This window comes from Macaca nemestrina, chromosome 6 (genome assembly GCF_043159975.1).
Source record: "Macaca nemestrina isolate mMacNem1 chromosome 6, mMacNem.hap1, whole genome shotgun sequence".
Classification (NCBI taxonomy): Eukaryota; Metazoa; Chordata; class Mammalia; order Primates; family Cercopithecidae; genus Macaca; species Macaca nemestrina.
Genome location: NC_092130.1, coordinates 24,019,450 through 24,040,742, shown reverse-complemented (window position 1 = coordinate 24,040,742; position 21,293 = coordinate 24,019,450). Strand labels below are relative to the sequence as shown.

Below are 21,293 nucleotides of genomic sequence, written 5' to 3'. Positions count from 1 at the left end.
CAATACAATGTCATTGCATTTGAGAGACTGGTTCGGCCCAAAGCCAAGCTAAACCTTACAACTGCTTTACAATTACTAGCGCAGCAATCTGTGACAACATTGGTTTTTTCCGAAGGGGGCTTGGCGAAGAGTCTAGTTGGGGAGATGGACGAATGAATGGAATCTTGGATACTTCTTGAGTAGCTAAGGAGTGACTAGACCTCTTAGGGTAGATCTCTGTGACAACAGGTGTGCATTTACTTGTGTCTTACAATCTTTAAACAAGTAGCTAATAGAAGAGCCTGAGGTTAATGCTGAAAGAAAAGTGGAGAGCCAGCGTTTCTCATTGCTTCCTCTGCATAGGACCTAGAATGAGAAGGCACACATTCTGTCCTATTGGTAGAAGGTCAGGATTTTCAGCCAGCAATTTTCTTTTTTCTTCCACAGTGTTGTACTTGGAGGAGGGAACTGGGACAGGACTGGCAGCAGGATATCTTTATTCTAAGAGATGGCTCATGAACATTTTCTTTTATTAATTTCATGTTTGTATTGGGGTGGTGTGGGGAGGGTTTGGGGACCTCAGGATTTGAGGAAAGGAAGGGGGTGTAGTTAGAAGTCAGGATGGACTGTGACCTTATTTTTTTTCTCCTAAAGTGCCTAATGAGTGAGAAAAATGCCAAGACAGATTAGGAACTGCCATGAACCACAGCCAAGCCCACTGCCAATGAAAAAGGGAGCCTTCCATGAGCTCGGGTGTCATACTCCTCTATATTTAGCGTGCATCAAGCATTGAGCAGAAGAGGCGTGAAATAGCAACTCCAGGTTGCAGGATTATAAAGAGCAGTGCCTGAAACTTGGTAGAAACTCTATAGTTTCTCTCTTTTTTAGAAGTAAAGTAGGGAAAAGTCAAGCTCCCTTTGACATCTGAAGAGAAAAAGTCAGCAGCAGAAGGGAGAAGGATACAGAGGAAGAAATCCAGGGCAGAGGTGGAGGCAGTGAAGGGCGAGGAATGGCCACACCACAAACTGGGCAGTGAGAGTGCAGGGAGGAGCCCTCGGCACAGGAATGAAACACACATATTAGAAACAGCCAAAGCCACCAGGCACTGATTTGTTGGACTGAAAGTGTGCAGATACTCGGTGGCCTTGGTGAAGAGAATTGTTTTAGCCACTTCACCACAGGAGACTGCATGGTCAGCCTGCCCTGCCTTCTGGAAGTAATCAGAAAGCACATTTTGTAAGAATGGCATTGCCTGAGGGTTCAGATTTCCTAGGCAAGGAGGGGGCAGGCTCTTAAGGCCTTATTTTTAACCCATATTTGTTCCTTGCAGAGACATTACTGCCGGGAGTGTTGAGTGAAGGGACCAGGTGGAGATGGTGAGTAATTCCCGGGAGCAAAGCTTGTTCAAGGCCCTGCCCATGGTCATTTTCTTATTAACATAAACTTTCGAAAGAGAGAACAAAGTGTTATATATGCCTTATCCTGGTGAAGACATGTCTTTAATTTTACTTTTTTATTTTAAAAAATCTCCAGGCCGGGCACAGTGACTCATGCCTGTAATCCCAGAACTTTGGGAGGCCGAGGCGGGTGGATCACGAGGTCAGGAGATCGAGACCATCCTGGCTAATGTGGTGAAACCCCATCTATACTAAAAATACCAAAAATTAGCCGGACATGATGGCGGGCACCTGTAGTCTCAGCTACTCGGGAGACTGAGGCAGGAGAAAGGCGTGAACCCAGGAGGCGGAGCTTGCAGGAGCCGAGATGGCACCACTGCACTCTAGCCTGGGTGACAGAGCAAGACTCCATCTCAAAAAAAACTCCAAGGGCACATACTACATTGTTGATTGTACATGTGTTGAGCTTCCCAAATCCAAAAATCTGAACTCTGAAGCGTTCCAAAATTTAAAATTTTTTGAGCACTGACATGGTGCTCAAAGGCATTATTTATTGGAACATTTCAGATTTTGGATTTTCAGATTTGGAATGTTCAATTGTAAGTATAATGCAAATATTCCAAAATTCAAAAAATCTGAAGTCAGAAACACTTCTGGTTTCAAGCATCTTGGATAGTTTCCTAAGCCACGTCTGAGGAACGTGCTGGTACTAGGAGCAGAAGTGGGGTTGAGAGAGGGAGGAAAGGTAGAGGTGGTCAGAAATCTTAGCTCAGGTTTGGCTCCATTCATCTTCAGATCTCAGATTTCCCATCTGTAAGATGATCTGATACCTCTGAATTGTTTTCTGTTTTCACAACCTATGATTTTTGTAATTCTGAGGCTCTTCCTTTTCTTTAAGAATAACTCTTAGTCTGTCTCCCTTAAGGGTGGGCATCTTGAGTCATTTCACCCATTTCTCCAACTTTTGCTGCTCTCTTTCTTTACTCTTCTCTGAACATATTTCAGTGAGCCTTCTCCTGACAAAAACTATGGCTCATTGAACTCAACTTAGTCATCTGAACAATGCACACCCATGGTGAGGACTTCACACATCTGTAACCAAAAAGGAAGAGGGTGATTGTAGGGAGAGGAAGCACAGCAAGAAAGAAAAAAAAAACGGAAGGGGGTATCATCTTGCTGTGGAAGAAAAGTGGTTATATTGTGAACTGAGCTCAGGGTCTGCCTCAAACGCAGACTGGGGTCCTGGCTGTGTGGCCGTAGGCAAGTTACATCATCTCCAAAATGTGTCCCGATTTTCTAATGTCTAAAATAGACATGACAGTAGTATCTGCCTCATAGTGTGTTGTGAGATTGTACAGATAATGCACTTAGCATTGTCCTTTGCACACAGTAAGCACTTAAATATGTCAAATATATTAATACATATAGTTAAGATGAACTGAGATAGCACCAGGCAAATCGACAAAGAGTGAAGAAGGTAGATCGAGGTAAAAATGAAGAGTTCAGACAATCAACAAAGGAGAGGATGTTTTACTCTGAATTGTCTGGGTTACTTTTCCTATGTTGCCCAAATTTCTCTAGAGATTCCACATTTCCCTTTGTTTCACTTTTCTTGCCACACAGAAAGGTCTTCATTATTGTTTCAAATTCCTGTTGCAGAGTGTGAACTGCCTCATATAAAGGAAACCGTGTAAGCTGTAGCCTCTGACCTGCCTCTCAGACAGGTCTGTAGGACTGGGGAGGAGCATGTCACCATGGTTCACTTAGGGTATAAATCCTGTGAGATTGGTTTGCTCAGAAAGCTTTGTTGGAGGTTGTATTAATGGAGCGCAGGATGTGTAGGAGGATATGGATGCAATCACTTTATTCTTCTTTTTCCCTGATAAAGCAATGGCACCTATTAGAGCAAGCACAATTCCCTGATAAAAACTATATTACCAGGGATTAGAAACTCCCTCCTTGCTCAGACCACTTTTCCTTGCCAGTGTGATAGTATCAGACTGTCTTGTGAGCACCTTGACTTCCAAATAATATATTGTGAGTGCCTGGAAACCCTGCTGTTACTTGCTGGAGTTGACGTATTCAGCCACCAAAACGATTCTTTGAGTTCAGAGTAAATAAATATCAGGGTAAGCTCCTCTCTCTAAACGAATCACTCGACAAGATCTTGTACTAACCCTCATTGGGGTTGTGGTATTGGCACTGCGTATTCAATGAAAGAAGATTGCTCCAGGGTAAGGACAGCGAGGAACAGAGCCACACTGTGTTCCTTTCATTCCTATTGTTACCTATGGTTGACTTCTCTTCTCTCTCGTGTTCTATAATCTTTCTAGCCCTTTCCCTCTATTTCTTTATTGGATTCCATTCACCCTCGCAAGTTTCTTTTTGTTATTTGTTCAGTGTGTGTTTACCAAAGTACTTATCTGCTTCCCTCAGGGGTCAGGAATATTGATAATAGGCCAGTGTCTGGACAGCATAATTTTTACCAGGTAATGAGAAAGATTAACTCCTAACATTGGCTGAGACCTTCAAAAGTTTGTGTCCCCACCCCCCATCTCGGATGTTTCCAGGCTGCTGATCCAAACAGCAGGTCATAAGCCAGCAACCCAAAGACTTGGACTGTGGGTACGTTTTGACTCACCAAGTGTTTTTTTGTTTGTTTGTTTGTTTGTTTTAATTGACTTAGTTACCAAACATTTAAACATCCTAAGATATCATGATGTCAATCTTCTAGAAAAAGCTGAAGATGACAGGCATTCCCTGTGTAATTTCTTGGGCACAGTGGCTGGTGGGCTGTGGTCAGCTCCTGTTCTTTTGAGAGGGCATATGCCCACCTCATTCATTGACCCCACCATCTGACCTGTACATGTTTACATTTGTCTGCTCTATTTTTCTAAGTAGAGTTTCTCAACTGATCCAAAGAAAGTAGACAGTGATTTGAGTGACCGTGTTCTCTGTTTTCTCAAGGGTGGTGTATATTCTAGATGCATGGGAGAGAAGTTAGGGCATAATTAAGTTGTGGCTTCATTCTCTCAGAGAACACTATTGAGATGGTCTAAGTCTGTGTTGAGCAGAGTTGCAGGAGGACAGTATGGTGGCCGAGAATCCAGGCCTCAAAGTTAGAACCACCTCATCGGATTATAGCTAAGACTGAAAACATTAAATGTGATAGAAATCAGAGCAGTCACCGCCTCTGGGGATGGGAATTGATTAAGAGGAGGAACAAAGGAATTTTCTCGGGTGATAGAAACATTCCCTCTCCTGTTTGAATATTGTTCCCAAAGATGTTCAGATTTATAAAACTCATTGGGTTATATAGCTAATATCTGTTTATTTTACTAGAAGTAAACTATACCTCAATAGACATACATACGTATATACATATCTACATGAAAGCATGCAGGTGCTTAGAAAAATGCATGCTGTTTAGCTATTTTTATCATGCTTGTTTCCAGAAACTTCGATTAAAAAAACAAACAAAGAAACAAACAAAAAAAAAAACCAAAAACATGAAATGACCAAAAATGAGATGAGCATTTCCTTTCAGACCACAGGTTTCATTGCAAGCATTTGAGAGCACAGGTAATAGCTAAAGATTCTTGCCAAACATAATTGTCAAGGGAGAATCTACTGGATCAATTCTAATTTTATGAAACTGTTGAATCACTATAGAAGGATGTGCCTAATGTGTTGTAACTGCTTTTCGTGATGCTGTAAAAATGTATAGGTTTTAGAGACATATCAAGCATGGTTTATGACCTGGGACACAACACCTGTACTTAGAGTAACTTGCACTCTGGCTGGAATACAGTAGTCACTCAATAGGTATTCAATAATGTGTCTTAAAATCAATATCCGTATTGAGAAATTCTAGCTAATACGGTCACAAAAATATTGTTTTCATTAGTAATCACATTGTTATAATCAATTATTCACATCTATCTAGAAGCATTGAATATAAGAAATGAACCAACAGATTTTCCAGCCAAACGCTCTGGGTTCAAATGCTTGCTATGCCTTTAACAAGCAAAGAGATTTGGGGTAGATTACTTAACCACTCTTTCTCATTGGCTCAACTGTAAAATAGAAATGATTGTAAGGCAAGTACTAATTATATCTCTGTGAGGATTAAATACATGTAGAACAATGACTAGTACATAGTACCATTATACAAGTGTTTGTCATTTATGTGTGCTTTCTTTATGTTAGAAAAGTGATTTTTTTTTTTTTTTTTTTTTTTTTTTTTTTTGCAATTTGTCTCTAAGTATTGCTCAAAAAATCTGTGTGTAGATGGTTGGTGAAAGTAATGTGAAACCAGGAGTTCAAGCGGAAAAGACAGAAACCTGGAATTTCAGTTTTCATTGGTTTTCAGTTTAGCTGACTTTAGTTTTGTTACTGCCTTACTCTGTGACCTTGATTAAGTCACTTCACCTCCCTGAACCTTGTTTTACCATCTGTTAAATAAGGATTTGGATTTTATATAGTCCATGTTCCCTTTAGGCCTTGTGTGTCACTCTCTGATCTCAAGTGTTTGAGTCATGTTCATTATTATTTTATTACACAGGTTGGTCCCCAAGTCACAGAAGAGCTATAGTAGCTTGACTTCTATTGTCATTATCTGGTTCTGGTGGGAATCATCCATGGGGTTTTAGAAAGCACTGACCTTGTACAACACCAAGTAGCTGGTTTGCTGAGAGAATCTGCCACTACTATTAAGAAAGCTAACCATAGAAGTGGCCATGATGGGGTAGACATAGCATCCTTTCCATATGAAAATGGCATCATTATATCTGTGATCAGATGTTTGAGATTATTTTTTCTGCCTAAGGGCATTCAGTTCACATATTCTTTTCTGGTCCTCACCTTGCAACATCAAGGACCAGGCTAGTTTTATGTAGAGCCAAACCTTTAACAATTCTTGCAATGCCTTCAAGTCTTTGTTCAACTATAGCCTTTTCCATGAGGTCAACCTTTTCTATGCTTTTAAATATTGAGCCTGCTGTATTCCCCAACCCCTGGTACTGCTGGTCTATTTTTTTTGTGTCTTTTTTTTTTTTTTTTTTTTTTTTTTTTTTTAGGAGGTGGGACTTTTCCTCATAGCATTCATCTCCTTGTGACATAAGTATAATATTCTCTGGTGTTTATGTTTGTTTTCTGTCTCCCCATCACTACCTCTTTCCACCGCTATGAGATCAGAACTCTTTGTTCTTGCTCATTGATGTATCCCAGATGCCTTGAACAGCATCAGGGGAGGAACTGAAGGACAGTACATATTTGCAGGTAGTGGCAGTGTTTCAAATGCATTTCACACTGAATATGCATCTATGGTAATTCTAAATACCTTACTTTGTATTCAGGAAAAGTTAAATCTTTGCTTCAGCCTATGAGTAATGGAGAGAAAACCGGGCCTCAGTTTAAGTTCAGACCCTAACCAACTTACTAGCTAGGGGTCTTTGAGAATACTCTTGCATTCCTTAGGACCTTAGTTTCTTCATTTATGAAATAGTTTTAATTATATTGATCTCCCATAGTGTTGCAGGAATGTATGCACTTGTGTATCTGCTAATTCCTGGTAGAAATATGCGTGTGTGTTTCACAAGTATATCTGCCTGAAAGCACCTCAACTAGTACCTCATACATCTGCATCATCTAGATCATGATGGAAATCATGATGTTCATAATGATGCTGAAATATCTTTTGGTTCATCAGAGATAAATATTTTAAACTTAAATACAAGGTATATTACAATTTGTGTGGCACTTTGATAATATTTATTTAAAAACTGTACATACACACTTTGACCTGGCAATCTGGTTTCTCAGGACTTGTCTGAGAGGTGTATTTGGACCTTTGTGAAATGTGTATGCTCTATGTCTATGGCTTTCAATAATACTTATATCCTAGAGTCTTAAAGATTCATGTCCCGAAGCCCAGTCTTCCTTCCCCTTGAAGTCCAAATTCGTTTCCAAGTGCCATCGTAGTGATCTTGTTTATCTGTCTCCTTATCACTACCTCTTCCATCTCTTTGGAATCTCATGTGCCTTCAACATTGACACACCTGTCTCTTCCCCCATCATTCCCCTGCACACTCCATCCCTCTTCTGCCCTCCAAGCCTTCTATCCTCATGTTGTTCCCCATGGGTTACCCTTGTGCAACTGGTTGGTTATGCTGAAACCTTGGGGTTCTCCTTGAGTGCTGTCCTTTTCGACGCCTCTTGTCTCAAGCCACAGAGAATTCTATTAGCTCTGCTTTCCCACAAGATTCCAAAGACGGCAACTCCCCACCTTCTCACCCACCTGTCTGCAGGCCTGGGCCACTGTCACCTCTCTGAAGACGATTGCAGTAGTCACGGGCCCCTGTTCTCTACACTTCATTCTCGCTCCTACAGCCCATTCCCTAGAGAACACTAGAGTGATCCTGAAGTGAAAATCTGATCATGCCATTTCCATGCCTAGGTTCTGCAGTGGTTACTGTTGCTTTCTGTATCATACCTGAGGTTTTTACTGTGGCTCTAAGCTTCCACTTCTTTTCCCTTCTGCCTGTGCCCAGGCTTATTTTCAAACATCCTCCTCCGGTCCACTCTGATCTAGCCACACTGTCGTCCTCACCTGCCGAGCGAGCTCCTGCCTCAGGGCCTTTGCACTTGCTGGTCCAGTTTCCTCCGACTGAAATGTTTCCCCAGACATCCTCATGCTTTACTCTCTTGCTTCTTCTTGTTTCGTTCTCAGATCTCTCTGGGATGGACAGGATTTCCCCAACCATCCCTTAAACAGGAGTTCCTTAACACCTCAGCACTGTTCCCTTCTGCTGCTTTCTATGTTTTCTTCACAAGACTGATTTCCAAGAACAAGTAGAAAAAGTCACATGTTCATTATGATAGGTAACAAAAAATGACTGGCAACAACCTCACTGTTTGTCTCTGAGCTGGTTAAGTTAAATATCATAGATCCATACCATTTAAAACAGTGGTATTTTTTTTAATTTTATGTTTTTATGGGACTATCAGTTAAGTGGACCAAGTTAGATTTAGAACATTATGTAAAATACGCTCTTGTTTGTGTAAAAAAATATATATAAACGTGCACATGCACTGAACATCTATATTGAATAAAGCCTGAATATGTATTAAACATTTCTATAAGGACAAGAAATAAGTTGATAATACTGGTTGCCTCAGTGCAGGGAGGCTGAAGGTATGAATGAGAGAATTGTTTAACTGCATGTTCTTTGATTCTTTTAAATACATGCACTTGTTGAATTTGTGAGGTATTACATATTTTAGCTAAGAATTGGAATGTATAACTATTAAGTTAATCTGAATATTTGTATAAAAAGAAACTGCCATTCCCCCATTCCCGGGCTAGTTCACATAAATAGGTGCTTGCTTTTCTGGATGAATTTTGTAAGAAATGTTGTTACCTCAAAACTAAAAGTGATGAATTTGTTACCATTGTCTAAATTGTGCCAAACATTTGTGATCCAAGACTAATGCCTGATGTGGATGACCGAATAAAAAACCTTGAAAGCAAATAGTTTTAAATCAGAGACCTAAAAACTCATATGGCTAATGGATGACTATTTCTGTACCAGGATGATCCAAAATGACTCAGATTCCACAACAAACTCTGGAAACCGTAATGAGTCTTTGAGGGAACCTATGCCTACTATTTATATAAACTGGTTATAATTTCATAGTTACATAATTCATGTTTACTTTTAAATTCACCAAATTTTAACCTGTAGCATCACCAAAAAAAAATAAAAACTTACTTGATTTGTATCACTTGTCTTATTCTTAAATTAGATAATGTAGCCATCAGTCTTGCTGTATTTTTCTCTACTCTTTGTTAGAACCTGGGAGGTGCCCCACCTCTTTCTACAAACTCACCTCTCACCCTCTCCTCTGAGCTCATTCAATCCAACTCTTGAGCTTGAGTTCTTCAGGCCATAGTGCTTGCTCTGTCTTCTGCTGAAAGCTTGCCTCCACCCCCAGGTATCATCTTAATTGTCTCCTTATCAGAATGACCTTCCATAACCAGAGTGAGTCACCTTCTATTCTCTCTTACAGGTACCTCTTTGTTTCTTCCTAGCACCTGACTTTAGTTCTAGGGGTTTCATTATTGTCCATTATTGTTTATTGTCCATCTCTCCTTAAAATATGAGCTTGATGAAAGCAGAATATGATCATTTTCATCTTTTTGAAGGCCTCTATCTCTAGGACCGACTGACGTATATAGTAGATATCAAAATACATAAATATTTTACTGTTGAAAAACAGATTGGGATTGGAATTTTTTTTTTTGAAGGTCAACTCTGTACTTGGCCATGTCTTTCCCTGACAGTGCATAACTGAACAGAGAACTGCACTCATAGCACCCACCCCCATAAATTCCTTTATGGAACAAGAGATTATGAAGCCTTGTTCCATAATGTTGGACAAGCAGAGTCGAACATTAGTAAAATGCCTGCCAGTGCCCCTTCTTGTTCTCAGCTCTGCTTTATAGTAGAGTTGATCATGGCCCATACAATTTTACAGGCCCAAAAGAAAGATCATTAGGAAACTTGATGGCATTGATGTGTTTTTAGGAAGTTTACTGGGTTTTTTGTTGTTGTTGTTTGTTTGTTTACAAATCATCCCTGAAAACATAATGCATTTTTGCACAGCAAATGGGTAATGTAGATACTGTAACTATTTCCAGGGGGCAAAAAAGGAAAACATTTGTTGTTCTCCTGAAGAAGAGCCCTGTGGGAACAAAGATGCAAACAAAAAGTGACCACTTCAATAGTGTTAGACTAGAGTATGTGCTTAGCCTCACAAAGCGGACCAGTGGTGGATGCTCCTGCCCCCACGACCCTTTTTCATCCCTATATCTTCTCGATGACCTGTAAGAGGAACAATAATAGATTTTCACGGTAGCCATTTGAGTCTTACCAAGTATAGGAAGGAAAGTCAGCATGGTATAAAATTAATACCACTTGAGTCTGATCAGAGCAGTTTCTTTGTTAAGATATTAAAGACTTGTGGAAGATGTCAGACTCATCACTTTGAAGCTCATGTAGCTTCCTTGATTAGATGGACAATGGCTAGGTCCAGGTATCACGTAGGCTGGGCCTGGTTCAAAGATCTCTGTGACAACTTCACAGTGGGTGAGATTTGTATAAAGGTAGGAGGCTCCTCAGACTGGTGTTGAGCCCTGATGAGGCTACTGGAGATGGCTGTATAGTCATCACAGAGTCACTGAGGTGTTGGTGGTGGCTGAAGTGGTAGAAGTTACACAGGGCCACACAGCCTTGAAGGAGGTTCTTCACAAGCCCAAGTCTGAGTCAACCCTTGAGATTGCTACGTTAAATTAATATCAAGCCTTGACTCTGTAATGCTATGCAATCCCAGGTAGGAACATTTGAATGCCTGAGACCGTGACGTTACAGCTCTCCAAAGTATGCTTTAGTAATATGACCATTCAGAATGACCTTCTTGGGAAACTGTACGTCTAAAATATTTGACAACTATTTAATTAATGATTGTGGGCAGTTATATTATATAACATTGTCTTGTCTTTTGGTAGTTTCTTCCTATCCAATGGTAAAACAACAGGAAGTTTTACTGTATTCATTCTTTGGGAAATATAATCCTCTTACATTTTGTGTGCAAGAGATGATCCTTAAGTCAAATGGATTTGTTTATAAACAGGTCAGCACTGAAAATAGCCTTATGAAGGAGTAATGCTTTGGATTTAAGCCTGCTTAGCATCAGTATAATTGTATGTGTCTTTGGAAAAACGAAGCGGTATAAGTTTTTACTTCTTCTGATATAACTATTTATTGATTACTAGAGAATACACTTTACTGTTTAATGTTGGCTTGATTTTTATTCATTTATTCATTGAACAAATGTACATTCATTCATTCACTGAACAAATGTATTTGGCTAAAAAATACATTTGCTTTATTTACTTTAAAACAAACATGACAATAAGGTGAATCACACAAATATTTGGATTTCACAGTTCAGATAAAGTTTATCTTTATACTGTAGTGTACTATTGTGCAATAGCATTATATCTAAAAATACACACCATAACTTAAAAATACCTTACTGCTAAAAACAACTGGGATAAGAAAAAGCTAAAAATATTAGGAATACAAACAAGTTAACAACATGAATATGTACTTATAATGAGAAAGGAAATTAAATTATTAATTTTTAAAAGACATCACAAAATCAGGAAGGATAATATTGCTAATTAACTGCTTCATATACTTTTTCTGTACTTTTTGGTTGTATAACCTTTAATTGTCTCTTCATATGACAATTATATGCCATTGTTACTTTCTGTATAGACAATGGAAAGATAATTATTTTTATGGCAATTTTGACAAAACTTGCAAAATATTGGTGGTTGTAATGTAGAATATATACAACTTTATGCAGAGATATACATGGTATACATAACCTACAAACCCAAGTATTCTGGTTAATTTTATTTTCCATAATTCCCATACAAAATAAAACACATATGGAACATTTATGATTATGCCAAATTCAATATATTCTTGACAGATCATTTGTTTTGATGAGGCATCAATGACAGTTGAATTCTACATTTGAAATTTTACATATCTGATGATTATCAAATATACTTTTGACTAGCTTCTGTCTTTTCTACTACCCATGTATTTCTGGTGCTGGCCATTGTAGGTCATGTTTACATTGCATCGTGTCCTTTGGTCCTGTTCCTTCATGTCACCATGCTTGGTGAATTGGAGCTATGGGTGGAAGGAATTTTTCTAGAAGACATTCCTACACCAGGAGAGCTAGCAGTAATGTACCTCTACTGGGAAGTACTGCAAACCATGTAAATATATTCTGCATTCAAACTATATGAACCACTAAGCCAGCTTCTTCTTAGATCTCCAAAATGCATGTAAATCCTCCAGAGCTAACACGAGGGGAAGCCAGAGTAGAAAAAGAGAGTTTAGCGAATTGCAATTAAAACATCTTTTAAAATTTAATATCTTTAAACAATTTTCTATCTTTTAAAATTTTTAACTTAAATTGTATGACCATTGTCATGTTTTACTGGGGCCTCTCCTGGGGCCTTCAAAGGCCTGGGGCCTGCCCGAGTGAGGAATTAAAATTTTCACTTCAATTCCCTGGACAGTAAATTTGTTCCAGGAAGGAATAAGAAGAATGATAGATTGGAGATTGTCATTCGTCTTTGTTTTTATCTTTCAACATGTTTTAATTTTTGATTAGAAAAATGAATGTACTCAGCATGTCTAAATGTCCCTTTCTATGCAGGATTCTTTATAACAGATGTATCCATTACCGTATGTTTGCATGGAAAGGCCTCCTATTATAATTCTTTGTAGAAAAGTGTTCATCCCCTTCACTGTTTCTTTCTTATGTATTTTAATGAGTTGGAGACTGGAGTATTCTGTTTCATGGGACTCATTAAAGGGGGTGTGGTAGAGATGACATGCAATAAGTCACTATACCATGCAGCAAAAGATCCAAGTTATAATCCCTGCTCAGCTTCTAATTTGCCGTATGACTTGAAAGGGAGCTGCTTCCTCCGGGTCTTGAGTTTCACAGCTGGTCAATTTTGTGTTGGACAAAATTAGTAGTTCCCAGGAACAAAGGATTCTGCAGAGATGCCTCAAGGGTAACCAGACCCTGCTTTAAGCAGAGGAACTCTGCTTTTATTTATTTTTTATTTTTATTTTTTTTGCTATTTTACACACTAGAGTTTCTTTCAAGACTTTGTCTTACAATGATTACCCTATGAAAAATTGAAAGCCATTTTTTAGATGTCCCAAATGTTTAGAATCTCCTGGGAGATTTTTCACAATGTTTCACCCTGAGCTCCAGATTCTGATAATGGAGCTCAAAATCTGTACCATATTTGTTCAGTTTCTTTTGAGTTTTGATGCATAATTAGGGTTGAGTGGAATTATTCTAGACCAATGGCATGCAATCCTGTCTACTCTTAGAATTACCTGGGGAAGCTTTAATAAATACTGATGCCTGGGTGCTACCTCTGTGATTGTTACTTAACCTGAGTACAGATGTGTGTTTTTTAAATTTTATTTACTTATTTATTTTTTGAGACAAAGTCTTCACTCTGTTGCCCAGGCTGGAGTGCAGCGGTATAATCTTGGCTCACTGCAACCTCTGCCTCCCAGGTTGAAGCAATTCTCCCTGCCTCAGCCTCCTGAGTAGCTGGAATTTCAGGTGCCTGCCACCATGCCCAGCTAATTTTTGTATTTTTAGTAGAAACGGAGTTTTACCATGTTGGCCAGGCTGGTCTCAAACTCCTGACCTCAAGCGATCTTCCTGCCTTGGCCTCTCAAAATGCTGGGATTACAGGTATGAGCCACCGTGCCCAGCTGAGTACAAATGTTTTTAACAGCTCCATCAGTAACTCTGATATATGTCCAGGGCTGAGAACCCTTAGTCAAAAAATCACTGCATTCTGCCAAGTTCTACCAGTATATGTACAAAAACAAGAAATCACAAGCATGCTATCTATACCTCCATCCTCTTATAAACATTTATTGAACATGTCGTTTCCATTTTATAACTATGTTTATGTAATGACACCATCGGTTGGGTTGAATGACAGAGAAAAGTCAACTGGCATAGTAGCAATATCACCAGCTTCTGCACACTTATTTGTAAAGAATTTCTCACTGTTTCTCTTGCCTATGAGAATTCCAGATTATTGTTCAAGACCTCACCCTGCCACAAATCCGTTAGCCCTGAACAAGCAGGTTAACTTCTCTAATCCTAATTTGGCTCATTCACAATTAGTTGATAAATATCAAAGGAAATTGCACACGCGATTCTAAGATTCTGTGATCATTTTCTTATTTCACAGAATATGATTTGATGGAAAATAAAAATCTAATTTCCTTCAGGCTTATAAAGCATTCTTTTCACTTTTATTTGATCTTCATGTTTAAAAAGGCCAGTGATTGATGACTGTGTTGTGTTCCCATCTCCTTATAACACATCCCTGATCTGCAGAGGAATTATCAGAAGCTGAGATTTAAAACTGAGATCCTCTTACACCACAAAGCTCACTGCCTGGCTGAGAACCCAGTGCTTTGGGAGCCTGAAGTGAAAATTTGCAAGTATACAAACAAGAACCTGCCCATGGTATTTAGCTTGAACCTTTATATACCCCCAGACAGCAGCAGAGCTAGTAGCAGATGGGAAATCATTCATTGGGTCAGCATTTATGCATTCTGTTTTCCATTCAATCATTCCACACAAATATTCCAACATGTACTCATACTAGGTACTGATTTCGGCGCTAGGGTATGTGTTTCGAAAGAGACAGATGCCGTGTAGGCCTTCATGGAGCATTTTAGTTAGCCATAATGAAGAATTCACTCAGTTTTTCAAATGGAATTCCACTGATGCCTAACGGCCATGAGTTCTCTATGGGATTTTTAGATTTTATGTGTCCATTTTAATGATTATCTAAAAACCAAAAAATAATCATATTCTGAACCATCTGGAAGATATCCTAATAACCAAGGATGTGATTTTAGCGCCCTCATTTTGGTTTTCATTATGGCCACTTTGGCACCACATATTACTAATTTATTACTATTGGCTGAGAAGAAAATAAATGGAGTAGGTCTTATTTGTAGGGAATGCAGTGTGTTTACATGACAGCCAAATGTAGTAAAAATAAGGGCTGTACCATTATCTGAATGGAGATAGGCAGTGGGTTATCACATGGCTTATGACAGAGTAGAGATGCTGTGCTCAGGAGACCTTGTGCCAGAGCCCTTGGTACCACATTTATGTGGTTTAGTTTAAGGCAAATCATCCCTTATAGTACTTCGTTATTTTCCAGTTTGAGTGATAGGTATTTTCTAGCTTCATTTATATTTAATTTTAAATTTTGTTTTGGTTTTAGAATTGGATAGAAGTGATATGTTTATCTACATTTGTGTTGGCACTTAATTAGTAATTCTAGGATAAAGATAATTTGTGTCAACAGCAGGGACTTGGGAAATCTTCCTTATTCTAAAGGGCATCAACATATTACTTTATAATATATTGACAAATATTTTTCTAATTTCTCTCTCTCTACTGTGCTTAGCATTTAACTAGTTCATCCTCTCATTAGCCTATGAACTAATGTTCACATTGTACTTGATTTTGACCCTCCTTTATGCTTCTTAAATAAGTTGCATAATGATTAGAATTGCCTACCTCAAAAAGACTAACTCAGTGGGTAGTTAGGTATTTACTAGACTATCACTTGTTGAAGATTCCCAAATCAAGTGGGATTCCAGCTGTGTGTCTGCAAGGACCCCTTTTAAATCGGAAATAGAGGAGCAGTCAAAGCTGCCACTGTTGCCACTGACTGGCAATACAGAATGATTGCATTCGAAATTTCTTAACCCCCCAAATAAACTGCCTGAATAATATTTTTATATTACTAAGGTGGACTGCTGGGGTTACCTTATTTTCTTCAGTCATTCTAAATTTTTCCTTCAGTTTGGTAGGTCTTTGAGCATCTCCACCACAAAGATGTTGGAATTCTGAGTTGGAATTTGGAAAACGGCCTCCTAGGAGTCCCTTTCTGCCCAGTATGTGTGTGGCTGTGGCTGTATCAGTGCACATCAGAAGTCATGACTGTGTTAAATGAGAAGCCTCAAGCTAGCATCCAGAGAAGCCACTTCTGTCCAGAGGAAACAGATTTTTAGAGTTGTTGGAGGGTGTAAATGTAGACAGCAGCCAGCCATATCTCTTCATCAGTTGATTTTTTTTCCTTTTTTTTTTTCTCTTCTCTCAGCAGTTTAACGTGAGTGCTTCTCTCTCGCCTCATTTATTTCAGATGCCTCAGGAACAGTACACTCACCACCGGAGCACCATGCCCGGCTCCGAGGGGCCACAGGTGTACAAGGTGGGGATTTACGGCTGGCGGAAACGATGCCTGTATTTCTTTGTCCTGCTCCTCATGATTTTAATACTGGTGAACTTGGCCATGACCATCTGGATTCTCAAAGTCATGAACTTCACAATTGTAAGTAAAACCATCTAGGTTTGTTTAGCTCTCTTTGGGGAGGGGAAGCTTGGGGCAAGATGATGAAGGAATGTGGAAAAGTGATGTTATTACAGTAGGACTCAAAAGATCTGTAACCTCGTGTTTTGGTGAAAGAGCATTTCTGTTCAGATCTAATATGGGTATTGACTTCTATCTAATCTCAATTCTTCAGGGACTAGTAATCCAACTTAGAGATATTTCCCTCCTTTAGAATCTCCTGTGTGTTATCCCTCCATTTTAATAACAGTTTCTGTAGCCTATAGCTTTCAAGCACCTTGATTAAATAATAAAGAAATAGAGAATAAATTCAAAGTATTAAGTTTTCACCAATTGTAGTGATTATAAAAGGTTTTTTGAAGTGGAGAGTTGAAACATTTGAGTAAAATTATACTGTGAACATTATCTATCTAAAAATTTTAACTATTTATGCTTAATTATCCATCACTCTGGTTAGTTATGAATATCCTCAATTTTTCAGAGAATCATCCTCTTTGCCACTGGTCTGGGCAAGACAGAAATTAGAGGAATGTAGCTGTGGTTCATTTTTTTTTTTTTTTTTTTTTTTAAGAATTGAGGTGTCTTCAGTAAAACTCTTGCTATTGGTGTTTGGGGTCCCTGTACGGACTGGACATTTACTGTTGTAGTTCAAATGAAAAGAAAATCCTGGAAAAATGACTTTTGGAGTTATTTAGAGGTTTTATACCTAGAAATTCTGATCTATACTAGCAATGTAAGTAGTCTAACTCATTAATGAGGAAGTACTGGGCAGCAGTCTGCTGTATTGAGCATAAAATTTCCTTTCTTGTTCTGATGTCAAAAGTAAGTAATATAGATTGGCAATAAAAATAACTCCCAGGTCAGGCACATTGGCTCATGCCTAAATTCTAGCACTTTGGGAGACTGAGTCAGGAGGATCACTTGAGGCCAGGAGTTCAAGATCAGTCAGGGAAACATAGCAAGACCTCATCTTTGCAACCAAGCAACAAATAACAAACCAGAAAACAAACCACATCACAAACAAATAGGAAAACCCTCTTGTTTGACAAATAAACATGACCTTTACAAAGTAACAGTAAAGTTTTCATGTGACAATCCCAAATATCATAGTGGATATTTGCATTTTCTAAATTACAAAATTCATTTTTATCCTTGACAAGCTATGCATAGTCACACTTTCTTGCCTTTGCTCATACATTTTCTTCTGTTTAGAGTGCTTTTCTCTGTCTTCCCTGTCCGGTAAAACTTGTCTTGATACTCCTATGGTTCCATTTATGTATCTCTTATTATATTTACCACTCCAGATAATAATTTTTACATGTATTTCCCAGACAAACTGAACTTTGAGAAGGGCAAAGGCTGCGTCTTTTCTGTGTGTGGCTTTGTCCATCACTCATGCTAGGGTTTCTTGGTGCTTGACTTAATTAGGACTCTATAAAGCAAGGTTACAGATACTGCTTCAGGCCTCAGAATGGCTCACTTTTTAGTATTTGTGGTAACAGTTAGGAAACTATAAAAACAAAAAAATTACCTTGATGTTACAAATTTCTATCTTGAGGGGAGAAAATAATTCAATTCTTTCTAAAAAAATTTTCTTTATGTATGTATGTATTTATGTATAGGCAGGGTCTCACTTTTTCACGGAGGCTGGAGGACAGTGGTACGATCATAGCTCACTGCAGCCATGGACTCCTGGGCTCAACCAATCCTCCCATCTCAATCTCCCAAGTAGCTAGAACTACAGACACACACCGTCATGCTTGACTAATTTTTAAATTGTTTATAGAGATGGGTGTCTCACTATGTGGCCCAGGCTGGTCTCAAACTCCTGGCCTCAAGCAGTTCTCCTACCTCAGCCTCCTACAGTGCTAGGATTAGAAGCATGAGATATCACGCCCAGCTAAGAGTTCAGTTCTTTTGAAAAATGCAGAAAATCTTCTATATTGCAGTAGTAACTTTGGAAGATTATATGGTCAGTTTCCATGGGGTTGTAGGCATCCAAGGTAATAGTTCTAGAGTATTAGAGCACATTAGCTTCTGTTTCTGAGTTAGACTCAATCAATACTTCTCAACTTGGACTTTACTTTTTTTTTTTTTTTTTTTTTTTTTTTTTGAGATGGAGTCTCACTCTGTTGCCCAGGTTAGAGTGCAGTGGCACGATCTCGGCTCACTGCCAGCTCCGCCTCCCGGGTTCATGCCATTCTCCTGCCTCAGCCTCCTCAGTAGCTGGGACTACAGGCATCTGCCACCACGTCCAGCTAATTTTTTTTTTTTTGTATTTTTAGTAGACATGGGGTTTCACCATGTTAGCCAGGATGGTCTTGATCTCCTGACCTCGTGATTTGCCTACCTCGGCCTCCCAAAGTGCTGGGATTACAGATGTGAACCACCGTGCCAGGCCTGGACTTTACTTTCTTTAAAGACAAGCAGAATTCAGAGAAATGTTTAAGCAAGAGAGCAAGATGTAATAAGATTTACATTCTAGAGAGTTTGCATAGGTGAGGAAGCAACAGAATGGGGAAAGTTTGTTAGAGCTGAAGGCTCTGGAGGATGCCCTGGGTCCATTCGGCCTTAAGTCCCAGTGAACACGATTGCCATCTGTCGATGTGCATGTTCTGCAATGTTCTTAATTTGTATTTCAAAAACTTGTAAATTAGGAACACTTCTCTGTTGTAATATTAAGGAGAATACTGAAGTTAGGACAGTAGCATGGACCTTGCATTTAAAGACATTTAAAAGATGGCATTGATATACCTTGACTTCTGGTTGAATGTAGAGTTGAGGGATCAGAAGACATTTTGGAAGATTTCTGGTTTTAGGATGATGAGATGGCTGGGTAGTGGGGCCTAAAAAGCAAAATAGAATTTATTACTTTTCCATGGAACTTGGCTAGTACTCACATAGACCTTCAGTCCCCTATTTGAAGCTTTTCTCTTAATCCCTTATTTTTGTGATTTTTACCAAGGCTGTCACGAATTTAATTTGTAGAACTTGTAAGATTTAGGGGTAGAGGAAGTGGAAAATATGAACTGAAACTTCGATAACTGTGATATTATACAAATACAGCTTCTAGAGTGTGTTTTATCTGGAAAGCTTAATAGAAGCATATGTAAATGTATATTTAGCACCACTTATATGACATTAAGGTAATAATCTATATGAAATCGGCTCTTTCCTGTAGTTAACTAAATTGATTGCAAAAGTTGAGAGTCCTTAAAGCTTTACCAAACCAAGTACTTACTGAGGTAAGAATAATGCTGTCATTAGCCGTAATTGGTGCTTTATAGCCGTAATGCATTTGAGCAAATAGAACTGAAGTGTTAGAAAATTGGTCTTGCCCTGCAAGTTAAAAGCATTATTTTCTATCAATCACAGTATAAAGGATATTCTTTTAGAATTATAATTCTCTTGCACAAATAATAATTTACTGACAGTGGAGATCATGGGGAAAAATGAGGTATTAAGCAATGTTATATTGGAGAAAGAGCAAAAAAAAAAAAAAAATGAGATAGCAGTAAAGCAGTTTATGAAGAGATTTAAAAATTTGTGTAGGGGAAGTCCTAGCCAGAGCAATCAGGAAAGAGAAAGAAAGGGCATCCAAATTGGAAAAGAGGAAGTCAAACTGTCTCGTTTGCTGATTACATGAGCATATACCTAGAAAACTCTAAAGACTCCTAGATCTAATAAACTAAATTCAGTAAAGTCTCAGGATACAAAATCAGTGCATACAAATGAGCAGCACTGCTATATACCAACAATGGCCAAACTGAGAATCAAATCAAGCACTCGATCTCTTTCATAATAGCTACAAAAATTTTTAAATACCTAGGAATATACTTAAGGAGGTTAAAAGATCTCTACAAGGAGAAATACAAAACACTATTGAAAGAAATTGTGGAAAACACAAACAGATGGAATGGAAAACCATCCCATGCTCATGAATTGAATGACTCAGTATCATGAAAATGACCATAGTGCCCAAAGCAATCTACAGAGTCAATGTACTTCCTATCAGAATACCAACATCATTTGTCACAGAATTAGAAAAAACATTTCTGAAATTCATATGGAAACAAAAAGAGCCTAAATGGCCAAAATAATTCTAAGCAAAAAGAACAAATCTGAAGGCATCACATTATCGGACTTCAAATTATACTGCAAGGATGTAGTAACCAAAACAGCATAATACTGGTATAAAAGTAGACACATAGACCAATGGAACAGAAGAGAGAACCTAGAAATAAAGCCTAATATTTAAAATCAGCTGGTCTTTTACAATGCATACAAAAACATAAATTGGAGAAAGGACACTCTCATAAGTGATGCTGGGAAAATTGGATAGCTACATGAAGAAGAATGAAACTGGATCCCTTTCTCTCACTGTATTGAAAAAAATTAACTCAAAATGGATGAAAGACTTAATGACCTGAAAAATTCTAGAACATAAAAATTCTAGAGAGAAAAACCTAGGAAAAGCACTTCTGGATATTGACCTAGGCAAAGAATTTATGACTAAGACCCCAAAAATAAATGGAACAAAAACAAAAATAAATAAATGGAACCCAATTAAACTAAAAAGCTTCTGCACAGTAAAAGAAATAATGATCAGAATTGACAGAAAACCTATGGAGTGTGAAAAAATATGTGCATATTATGCATCTGATAAAATGACTAATATTCAGAATTGATAAGGAACTGTGAGCAAGAAAATAAAACAGGTGATCTCATTAAAAAGTGGGCCAATGGCATGAATAGACATTTCTCAAAAGAATTGATATAAATGGCTGAGAAACATATAAAAAAATGTACAACAGATCTAATCAGGCAAATGCAAATTAAAACCACAA

At 38.3% G+C, this 21,293-nt stretch overlaps 1 protein-coding gene across 10 annotated transcripts in view; it reads left to right on the top strand.

Moving 5' to 3' along the window:
* Positions 1-21,293, top strand: part of LOC105482381 (sarcoglycan delta) — a 1,038,167-nt gene that overhangs the window by 623,541 nt on the left and 393,333 nt on the right. For 6 of the 10 annotated variants that reach the window (XM_011742435.3, XM_024792975.2, XM_071098159.1 and 3 more), the window contains one exon: positions 16,240-16,428. In XM_011742435.3, coding sequence (XP_011740737.1) covers positions 16,240-16,428 — 189 coding nt within the window. Of the gene's footprint in view, positions 1-1,309; positions 1,356-16,239; positions 16,429-21,293 lie in introns of those variants that run through there. The other 4 variants (XM_011742432.2, XM_011742437.3, XM_011742431.2 and 1 more) reach the window with 2 other exon arrangements.